This window comes from Lepisma saccharinum, chromosome 7, assembly GCF_977018435.1.
Source record: "Lepisma saccharinum chromosome 7, izLepSacc3.1, whole genome shotgun sequence".
In the NCBI taxonomy this organism is placed as follows: domain Eukaryota; kingdom Metazoa; phylum Arthropoda; class Insecta; order Zygentoma; family Lepismatidae; genus Lepisma; species Lepisma saccharinum.
The window spans coordinates 31,410,440-31,422,355 of NC_139235.1; the positions used below are offsets into that span (position 1 = coordinate 31,410,440).

Sequence of the window (11,916 nt, forward strand, 5' to 3'; positions counted from 1 at the left end):
CCGGACCGAGGCGGCAGTGCTATCAGGGTCTGGAGGGAGTGATCTGTGGCAGGATCACACCCATTAAAACCCAGAAATGCCCAAAGACAACACTGTGACATGGCGAAGAAGTGCCGCCATTAAATAAGCACAGCCCCTGCTGCCTTGCAGGGAGGGGAGGGATCCCCAAAGGCTAAGGGAAGGATGCCTTGACAGAAAACCAAGGGGTAGGAAGGGCTCCGAAGGCAAAGCAACACCAACCTACCTAGGGGAGTAAACCCTAAATAAATCCTGGTCCTCCAGGTTGGGGGTTGGGCGTAGGGTTAACTCTCCTACCCCGTCAAAAGAACTTGTTACGGATACCACAAGATTGCCTCGGAGGAGATCGGATAATTTGTTGACGACCCGGCGAAAGAAAAGGTTAATGAGAAGGAAAACCGATATAATGCTCGCAACCTGGAATGTAAGAACATTGAAGAGACCAGGAAAGCTGAGAGAAATAAGAGAAGAAATAGAAAAATATGGAGTGAAAGTGTTAGCATTACAAGAAACACGCTGGAAAGGACAAGGAACGATAACGTCTGGAAAACATATACTGATGTATAGTGGAGGAGAAACTGGTAATAATGGTACAGGTTTCCTAATCCAAAAGTCTATTAAACCAAGTATTATTAACTTTACAGCAATTAATGATAGGATGTGCTCAGTCAGAGTTAGAGCAAAATTCTTCAATATCACAATGTTTTGTGTGTATGCCCCCACAGAAGAAGCAGAGGAGGAGGAGAAAGATGCTTTTTACTCAAAATTAGAAGAAGAAATAAATCATGTACAAAGACACGATGTAAAAATCATATTAGGGGACTTAATCGCCAAAATAGGAAGAGAAGAGATGTACAGAAGCATAATTGGCAAAGAAAGCCTGCATGAAGTAAGCAATGATAACGGAATGAGATTGATAGACTTTGCAAGCAGTAAGGAAATGGTAATTAAAAGACATAAAAAGGAGACCTGGGTGTATCCAGACGGCCGCACAAAAAACCAAATAGATCATGTTATAATAGACAGGAGACATGCCACAGATATTATGGAGATCAGTAGTTGTAGAGGTGCTGATGGTGACACAGACCACCATCTAGTGAGAATCAAGTATAGACAGAAAATTGATGTGAAAAGATCAAAAAAGGAAAGTAAGAACATGAAACATAATGTAGAGGAACTCAGGAATACCAGAGTAAGAGAGGAATACCAAGAAAAACTTATGGAGGCACTAGAAACCAAAAACGATATATGGGATAAAGGAGAACTAGAATGTAAGTGGGAAATACTAAAAACAGTAATAGGTAAGGCCGCAGAGGATACATTGGGAAAGAAACAAAACAAGAAGAGAGAACAGTGGTTTGATGAAGAATGCTCAATATTAATACAGGAGAGAAACGATGCCAGAAAAAGGATGCTTAAACGGAGAACAAGACAAGTAGTGGAAGAATATAGAGAAAAGAGGAGAGAAGCAGATAAGACATGTAGAGCTAAGAAAAGACAGTTTGAGAGAAATAAAATAGAAGAGTTAGATGAAATGAAAGTTAGAAATGATATACGAAAGTTTTATGAGAGAACAAGAGATCTGAAGAAAGGATACCAACCCCGAGCAGTTTTCTACAAGGATAAAGAAGGAAACCTCATTGGAGACAAAAGAAAGATGATGGAAAGATGGCAGGGGTATTTCTGTGAATTACTTAAAGGAACCAATGAGGAGTATAAAGAAGAGGGGAAAAGTGATGAAGAGGAAGAAATTAGTGACGAAGAGGAGGAAGAGATAATACCAACTTTAAAGGAAGTAAAAGATGCAATAAAGTCTCTAAAGAATAATAAAGCACCAGGAGAAGATGGCATAGAATCGGAGCTGTTGAAATATGGTGGAGAAGGAGTGAAGAAGGCCATATATGAAGTGATAGAAGAAGTTTGGATAAAAGAAGAAATGCCCAGAGACTGGACAGTAGGAATAATATGCCCGATACATAAGAAAGGGGATAAAGCTAAGTGTGAAAACTACCGTGGAATAACACTACTGGACGGAACTTATAAAGTATTTGGTAAAATTTTAGCAACACGATTGGAAGATTGGATGGAAAGAATCATGGGAGATTACCAAGTAGGATTTAGAAAAAATCGCTCCACGATGGACCAGATATTTTTACTGCGTCAAGTGTTGGAGAAGTTCTATGAGTATAAAAAAGAACTTCACCAACTATATGTTGATTTTAAACAAGCATATGACAGCTTGGAAAGAAATAAGATCTACAGTATAATGAAAGAGTTTGGGATTCCAAGTAAATTGATAAGACTGACAAAAATGACAATGAAAACAACGGAACGTAAAGTCAGAGTAGAACAGGAAATGACAAACATGTTTAAAGTAGAGAAAGGACTGAGACAGGGAGATTTACTTTCTACAATACTATTTAATTTAGCATCGGAAAAAGTAATCCGACAACTACCAATCAACCCTGGAGGAACAATATTAAATAGACAAACGCAAATAGTAGCATATGCAGATGATGTAGCTTTAATAGCAAGGAATAAGCAAGCTATGGAAGAGAGTTATCAAGTATTAGAAGAGAAAGCTCAAGAACTAGGACTGGAAGTGAACACAAATAAAACAAAATATATGAAGATGGGAAATCCAGAAAGAGGCAGAAGAGAACCTTACATAATAATAAATGGAAAAGAATATGAAAGGGTGGAAGCCTTTAAATATTTGGGCTCAATAATAACAGCAGATAAGAAGACAGCTATAGAAATACAGGAAAGGATAACAAGTGGAAATCGATGCTACTTTTCTTTGCAAAATGTGTTTAAATCTAAGAATGTTAGTAGGAACACAAAAATTAAAATATATACAACAATATTAAGACCCATAGTAATGTATGGTTCAGAAAGTTGCGTGATGTCGGTAAGAGAGGAAGATTGGTTGTTAAGGTGGGAAACGAAAATACTGAGAAGGATATTTGGAGCGGTAAGAGATAAAGAGGGATGGAGAATGAGAACAAATATTGAAGTACAGGAATTATTTAACCAGCCAGATATTGTAGTGAAGATCAAACAGGGTAGAATACGATGGGCTGGGCATGTTCAGAGGATGGAAGAAGCACGGGTTGTCAAGAAAATATTCAATGGAAAACCGGAAGGGAGAAGGAGAAGAGGTAGGACCAGGAAAAGATAGATAGAGGACGTGGAAGAGGACCTAAGAAGATTAGGAGTTAAAGGATGGAGAAGAAAAGCAGAGGATCGAGATGAATAGAGAGAGGTAGTCAGGAAGGCCAAGGACCTACATGGACTGTAGCGCCGACCAGTAAGTAAGTAAGTAAGTATATAAATGTTGAATTTTATATTACATAAAGGAAAATATCCCCCCAAAAAATTTCGATGGCGCGGACCGACTTAACACTGTCACTCGCAACACACTTCGCGCTTCGTTCCCTCGATCAAGAGTCTCTTGGCAACCTCTCGTCACGCGGGGGCGTCTGGCGTTTCTGATTACACGGTATTTTATTTCCGGCTCGTGACAGATGAGAGATCTTACCAAACATTAGAACCAGTGGACTGTGGTTTCCCAGTCTTCTCTTTATACAATAATGGCACACCCGCTGTGTAGAGCATTTTCATAACAAAGGAAAACAAAGAAGGAAAAGTGCACACCAGTGATATCAACGCATGACAATTATTTTAAAAGATTGTGCATGACAAGCCGTCATGTGAAATAACATTTTAAAATGCGTTTCGAACAAAGGCTGTGTTATCTCTGAAAATTCACCTAACCATTCACTAGTAGTAGTGGTTGTTTCCAATGGCGAAGCGTAGAGTTGCTAGCAGGGTAGGCACAAACGTGCGATAATTTCCATTAGTTGCTTGAAACTGTAAAAATAAATGAGGGGCGGGTATGTCATGAAGAGTGGTTCAATGTTTCTCCAGGCCGCTTCTTTACTTGTTAGTGGCGTGACGTTTTCAAAAGTGTTGTTACCGGTCATGAGTTCGATAATTATGTATGTACGATATCAGTACGATATCCCTTCCCGCCCACCAGATGTCATCGATCTAGATTTTTGTTCATTTCGTTTTTGTTTGTATTTTTTCAACCCCCGAGTGATTTTTGCACACACCTCCTGGAAGACCTACCAATCATGAGACATCGCGAAAATCCAACGAATAGTGGTCGAGTCCTGTTGCCAATTCTTCAAAACTTTTTTTTTAAATTTATTTATTTATTTTGCAATTGAGGTGAAAAGGGGAAGAAGATCCCCATAATTTTCGGGTCAATATGACGTTTGTGCCGTGAACAGACGACAGAATTCCGCACTTTCAGCGACTGTCAGTTTGGTACGTTCTACTGTTGCCAACTTAGTTTTTTTGTTTTTTTTTTGGAGCAGGACTTTCTATCATCGAGGAAAACACCATTGTTATTTGTTGTCTAACCAAAGGAATGGTTGTAGTTAATTCCAGTCTTGGCTTTCCAGATAAATGAATCTCTGACACCTGTGTGTGCAAGTAAATATAATTTAAATTTCGAATATTTTCGTCTCATTTGTTCTGATCTGTGTTAATCTTGACGATGAGAATGTATGGAGAATGAATTAAAGAGGATAAAGAAACATTGACATGACCACAATTAGGTCACCTGGCTTCGTAACGTGTTAGAATGACCACTACGGGGCGGAAGCTTTCAAGAAAAACAAAGGTAAAGGTGACCTCTCTCATTCACTGCACTGTAAAAAGTTGACAGTAGAAAAAACGGGCTAAGGCCGTCAATTCTCGTTGCCATACGGATACCGTAAAAATTACGGGGACCGTAATTTTTTTTACAGATACCTGTATATTAAACTGTAATATACCGTAATTTTAACAAGATTGTTTTTTTAAAAATACGGCATAATGCCGTAATTTAAACAATATTTGGCTGTATTTAGATGGAATACTTTTTTTACATAATGTAAAAAATTATACTTTTTTGACCAGACTCAATGTCAAAAAGTTATTTTCACATTACATATTGATGATTGATTTTGTTCTGGCATAGGTATAAAATTTCCAATTTCACTGCCAATGTATGTGCTTAAAACACTCCTTGGCAGCACAGTTCATCGTTTTCCACGATACTAAGGCATTTAGAGAAAATTTTACACTTGCACAACACACAATTGATTTACGTACTCTTGGAGAAGTCGACAGTAGTTAGAAAGTAAAAATTACCTGTTTGACTGGGGGGAAATTCTGTACTATTAGAGCCCCTTCTGGCTTCTGTAGTGGACTGGTGAGCTAACGTCCCATAAAGCTAGAGGTGCCAGGTATAAAACCCAGTTCATACATGAGTATATCATTGTATTTATTATACCCAATCCATCATTTATAATCATTATCACATTTAACCCAATATGCAGAAAGAAACAAAAATACCAAAATAAAAATTACAACTTATTAATAACATAGCATTTCTATGGCAACCAGCAACTCCATAACCAGCAATGACATACATTTTCATTGGACAAAATTAACATGTTCTTGAAGGCAATGTTTTAATTAATTTATTAGAGACTTCCAGGCCCCTCTGATGGGCACAATGCTAGTATTCTTACCTTGTGATCGAGTCCTGAGATCAATACCCTGATGGAGGCATAATGTAATGGTTTGGATTCCACTTCAAAACTTAGGTCCAGCCCCAATTAGCCTATCTGAACATAAAGTGGACTTGAAACTATACCTCTCCATTTACTACAATATGTATGTGTGTGTGTGTGTGCGCGCGCGAATGCATTGTAAGGATATGATACATTCACAAAGAAAAACAGTTATGAGGAAAAGGTGAAATATGTTTACAATCCTTCCAAGCAAAAACAAATTCTCAGTGTTTTTCAGATATTCAGGAACCCTGTGAATAACATAATAGAAAGCAGAAAGGAAAGCATAGCCCTCAAACCATAAAATTTCAATGTTTTAGCATTTATGGAAATACATTTCCATAATGAGACTACTTTGTTAGTACAATAATTATTATTACTTAAATTAGGAAAAATTACAAAAATATCTGTAATTGAATTGAAAAAATAATAATTTCACTTTATGTTCCTCACAATGCAACAAATAAATCACAAATTGCACTCATGAACACATACAATACTATAATAAGCCGAAGTTTTCTGTAGGCAAATGATGAACAGATTCTCTCTCCTTGACCACATGAATTCTACAAAAGTCTCAGAAGTTCCTAGATCTGAATTTACTCTCATCTTCAGGGTAAAGGTAAAGAAGTGATTCTAGCCTGAAGATAGTGGCATTATTCTCAAAAGCTCAGAAACAGTTGCAGAACCCACTTGATCGATAGTCCAAAGAGAATCAATTCAACATAAAGGATTAATAAATAAATAAGTAAAATAAGATTAAAAAGTTGCTTCTACTGGCATTACTACCAATCTTCCATCCCTGCTATTGGTCCAATCCTCTGAAATACTTTTCAGTTTTAAAAATGGAATATTCAAATGAGATATAATAATTCAAATAATATAAATAATTTATTCAAATCAACCAAGTCCATAATTATAATTTAGTTTTATTTATTTCACTTTACACTTTTTTCTTTGCATTTTGTCAAATAATTACTACATTGTACTTGTGGTTTTTTCTTCTTAACTTTGGACCCTTCTGCTGGATTAAAGCACCTGGGAATAAGAAATATACCATTAAGGAATTTGATACAAAAGCAAATGCAATTGCAACAGCTTAAATTTAAAATTTCATTAGTTCTCAAGTAACAGAATAACATTGTCAAAGGTGTTCAGTGGTGGGTGAGCTCAGGAGGGGTTTCCCATTGATACAGTTCCCTCAAAAAATAAATACATATGTGGAAAGGTGGCAGAAATTGTCCCCATTCCATTAAGGCATATGGCTCCACATTCTCTACTGGCTACAGTGGAGATGACATGACCAGTACCATGTTTCAGCTGCCTCTCCCCTCTCTTCCCAGTTACCCATAGAGTAACTAATTTGAAAAAGTAACTATACTAACTTAGCTACTAAGCCAGCCCTGGTTTATTTTAGTCCGTAGAGCAATGACATGGTATGCCAAAGACCTTGGTTTGTGTCCTGGTCAACCCTGAATTTTCTTTGCAAAAATTTCTACGCAGTACATCTGTGTGAACCATGACAATCCAGTTAGTTGGGTGTCTTTACTGCCATGAGACAATTGAAGTGTGTATTATGTCAGTTCTAAACAAGAAGAGAACTTCTTGTGTATGTTTTTGCAAGTTTTCATTTTAGTGTCATTACCAATATTATTAAAGTTGTTAACAGAAAACAAAACTAAAATTCAAAAAAGCAATGAAACAAGAGATGGAGCTACAATAACATGCTGTACTGTAGCCTGCATGTTGAAATGCAATCATGAAAATATGTATTCCATATTTGTTTTTATTTGTAAAATGCCATATATCATCATCATCAGTATTCCACCATGAGTGACACATTTTTAGAGAAGTTTGAAGATTTCATCCATATATTTAATAGAAACATAATCCATAGTTAATGGAAACATGGTCTCCACTTAACGTTTCATGAAATTTAGTGTATAGCTGTGGTAAATTATGGTATCACAGCACTGGTGGAGCCCAACGTCCACATTGCGCTGTGCCTTCATGGCATGGTGCATGAGGGGCTTTACCTTACTTCCGTTCCGTGTGTGCCAAATCATATAGTAAACCTAGTACTGCATTCAGTGTTTAAACCATTCATCTTTTAGATCTAAGAGACAATACTAACATGAGGAATGACCAATATTATGATTAAATAATGAATGGTACAGTGGGATGCACAAGTATTGGGTCAGCAAATTGTCCATAACAATTTTCATTAATATTTCTCTTGCATCTTTCGTGTTTTTAGGGACTGGCCTTTTATGTATGCAAGTGCTGGTGTAGAAATTTTCAGCAGCTTGTTTGACATTTTGTTTCATTTTTTTAAGCTCTCATTTCGTAAAATAAGGGCAATAAACATGGCGATGGACAATTTACTTTGCAATTCTTATGCATCTCACTGTACAACAAACCACATCCATGCTGACAAGAAGACTCAAACTCTGAATGTTTGGTGATTAAAGTATGGGTCTAGCACTAAAACCACATAGCCACTGACCCACCACCTGTTTTATGCACTGAGTTGATGTGAATATTTCAGGAGAAATAAAAATATTTTAGCTACAAACATGGAGCTTTTTAATTATTATGTGAAAGTTTGTACAGTGTTCCATTCACACATGATACAACATACCTTTTGCCAAACTACAATGTGTGGCATGCTTGAAATGGATACTGATACAGCATTCAGGAAGCCAAGCATTCTATCAATTCTTGCTCAATTGAAAGCATAATTTCCATGCATTTTATTAGGGACGATCCTGTAATAACAATAATAAATTGAAAAATCTCATTCAAAATATCAAATATATGAACAAAAAAAAATACTTGCATTCAGTACACGGAAGGGTTATTTCAAAGAATGTCAATTGGTCCACTTTTAAGGAAAGTCCACTCTGACCTTAAATAGTTACAGGAGTTTGTATGATAAATTGGCAGCATTTTTTAAAAAAAAGTAGGCCCTGTGTGGTAGTATCATTTCAAGTAATTGTTCAATTCCATGACCCACTCTTTCCACATACAGCCATTCACATGGAAAGTAAAGGTAAAGGGATTGAATAATAGTTGTCAGAACACAAGATTGAAAACTTTCAATAACCTTTACCATGGTTTATTTTATTTACCTTTCAAGCTAACTTCCAACCATTGAATGAGTAACATTTCAAATTTCTCATAAAAAAACTTATTGGATCCATTTCTAATGCGAGGAGGGGTGGGTATTTTGTTGCTTCAGGTTCTAGCTGAAAACATGAAAAGCAACTTACTTGTGGATCTTGTCCGAAAGAGGTTCCAATGCAGATTCTGGGACCTCCCACAGAAATTTCACAACTCACTACCCATCGGTACAATTCTTGCCATATCTTTTATTTTCCAGACTTAAAATCAGAATTTCTCATAAAAACCTGTAATTAAATGAATTTTGAGCATGAAAACCATAAATTATTAACAATTTTGTAGAGTTTTAAACTTAATGATAACAATTAAACCATAAATTACCTAAATCTAGTGTATTAAACTTATATTGTTTAATTATTTTGATTACTGGAACTTTAAATCCAAATTTTGTCCAAAATTGTAATTCTTGCCAGAGAAAAAGAATTTTAAATCAGTCGTAAGATACCTAATTACAGCTAAATATGCATGAATGCTAATTGTTGCAGTCATAAATAGCTTATACTTGAAGATAAAAACAAAATAACACCAAGAACTAAAATCTTTCATGTCAGTACCACTCAGTTTTTATGTAAAGGTGTCATCCTTGGAAAATGCCGTAAAACTGAAAGAATTTTGAATTATTACAAAAAAATTGCTTTTACTTCACATTATTTGCTTAGAACTAGCAGAAGGGTTTTAAGTGGATGCTCAATATGTTATGGAACATCCAAATGGTTAATATTAGTGAAAATCAGTGTTGCCATCTAAATTTTTAGAAAATTCTTCAGTGTTCTGCAGATAAAAAATTTCTAAGTTTCAATTTTGTTTTAACATACAAAGTTAAATATAGCACCTCCAACTTGTGTAAATGTACACTATTATAATTACTCATGAATTTGTATTTTTAACCATTCGCTTGACTTTTTGTCAAAGCTATGTAATTCTACTTACCTAAATAATACAAAATGATAAATAAAATGCACAATATTGGGAGACCAGTTCATCATTTATAAATCTCCCATGGGGTTAAATATTTCTCAATAGATAACCTTAGCTAGATCAAAATATCTTTACTCTGATGGTGCTTAGAACCCAAAATTGAATTTTACTATAATTTTGGGACTTTCAGATAAATATCGGCTAATTTGCATGATTTGTTTTTGAGTGTAGAGGATACGTGAAGGAAGGGGATGATTGAATTACACCGTGGATCATTTTTTCCAGTAAAGCTTTTAAACCCTTCCCTGGAATTATTTATGTGTGGAGGTTCAGGATTAACACTATCATTCAGTCACTATTGATGAAATCCATACAATCTCAGCCAGTACTTTTAGGCTGTTATGCCAGATGAATAGTTAGGTACCCTTGACTTTCTGTACCACCAAGTGAAAATTTTTGCATTTTTTATGAAGATTAAGTTGTTTATGTAGCTTTTCTGCTGTTTTTAGCTCAGGGAAATGAGTTATGGTGAAGTAAAGTACCTAGTTTCCTTAGTCTGAAGAAGGACAGCTCGAATGCTTCGTGCAAGTGCACCCAAAATATTAATGATAAAAGTCAATAATTGAAAATAAATATTAATTTTACATTTTAAATGTATTATAAAATAAAGTAAATCAAACACGAAGGACTGAAAACTCACAAAACCAAAATAGAAGTGTAACTATTGTTAGGAGTGCTAAGTTTGGTGACGTTATCATTTGCACGTATTTTACGCTATTTGAATGTGTATACACAAATTTTGACCAATAAAAAGTGGCGAAAGTACTCCGAGATAGGAGGTTTTTAATTTACGTGAGCTGTGCTTTGGGATCAAATATCGCGGTTGTTTGTGCTCTCCGCGCTTTGAAGCACATTCTATGTTACATAAAACATCAAAACCTGTCAAGTAAGAAAAAATTGCACCTCAGAGTCTGTGTTACTAAACATTTCTACCACCCGTAACTCGGCAATTACAAGTTTCTGCTTTCAAAAAATTCTGAGATCTACTTGTAAACAACAGACACGCACTTCATACATCGTTTGTATACTACCTAATGAAAGTGACCGGTATTTGCAATGTGGTACATATGAGAGTCATCAATGAATTTATATCTTCCACTAAACAGGCGAAGTGAATAAATGCACGTGGCAGTGGCGTATGCTGGTTCTAACAAGTGGGTAATCTCCGACCCTTGATCCTCAAATTCCAAAAGTTTCCGTGCAATTTATGTCAGGATTCATATTGGATTTAGGAATATTGTGTCGGAATGTTTGTCTTGTTGCTACGACCACAATCAATTAATTCTCGTTATTGCAGTTTAATATACGTGTAGAATTTCAAATAATAAAACAAGACAGTATTATAAAGCTATAAAAAAACAACCTGTGAAATAAAAAATGAAAGACGTGCACTAGTGAAATAAAAACCCGCAATATTAATTTAAGTGCAAAATTCAACTTACTCCAGGTCCCGATTACTTGTGCCGTACCACATCCAAAGTAGGGATGGCCAGATCCGGATCCTCGCGGATCCTAAAATTTTTCGGATCCGGATCCAGAACTTTCTGATCCGGATCCAGAATTTTCGGATCCGGTACTTTCAGATCCGGATCAGGTACTTTCGGATCCGGATCCGGTACTTTTGGATCCGGATCCGGAATTTTCGGATCCGGATCCGTTTTGCCATCCCACATGCGCTGCTTTGGAAAGTAAGAATGTGCTTATAACATATTGTTACCTGCTAATATACATATATATATAATATACATACACATATATGTATATAGTGTGTGTGCGCTCGTGCGCGATTTGTAATTAATTAATATACTTACTAGGGAGGTCTAAGTCTCCCCCTCCGATTTCCATGAAACTTGGCAGGTGTATAGAGGCCCTCCCCCTCAAATGTCAAGATGAGGAGAAATTGAAGTGGGGATCTGACCCCGAAATATGGCATAGGAAGAAACAGGGGGCATAGGGCCTCTCTATACATCTGTCAAATTTCATGGGAATCGGAGGTGGACACAGGGGTCAGATGATTCCCACGTCAATTTGTCCTCATCTTGATATTTGAGGCGGGTTTTTCCCCCTGAAACAGGGGTCAGATCCTTACTTCAATTTGTCCTCATCT

General features: G+C 36.2%; 1 protein-coding gene across 1 annotated transcript; it reads left to right on the plus strand.

The window, feature by feature from the left end:
* The first annotated feature begins 868 nt into the window (after positions 1-868).
* On the plus strand, positions 869-6,293 carry LOC145990412 (uncharacterized). Its single transcript, XM_083126107.1, has 2 exons — positions 869-2,128; positions 6,264-6,293. The coding sequence occupies exons 1-2, from the start codon at positions 869-871 to the stop codon at positions 6,291-6,293; spliced, it is 1,290 nt and encodes a 429-aa protein (XP_082982233.1).
* The last annotated feature ends 5,623 nt before the right edge of the window (positions 6,294-11,916 follow it).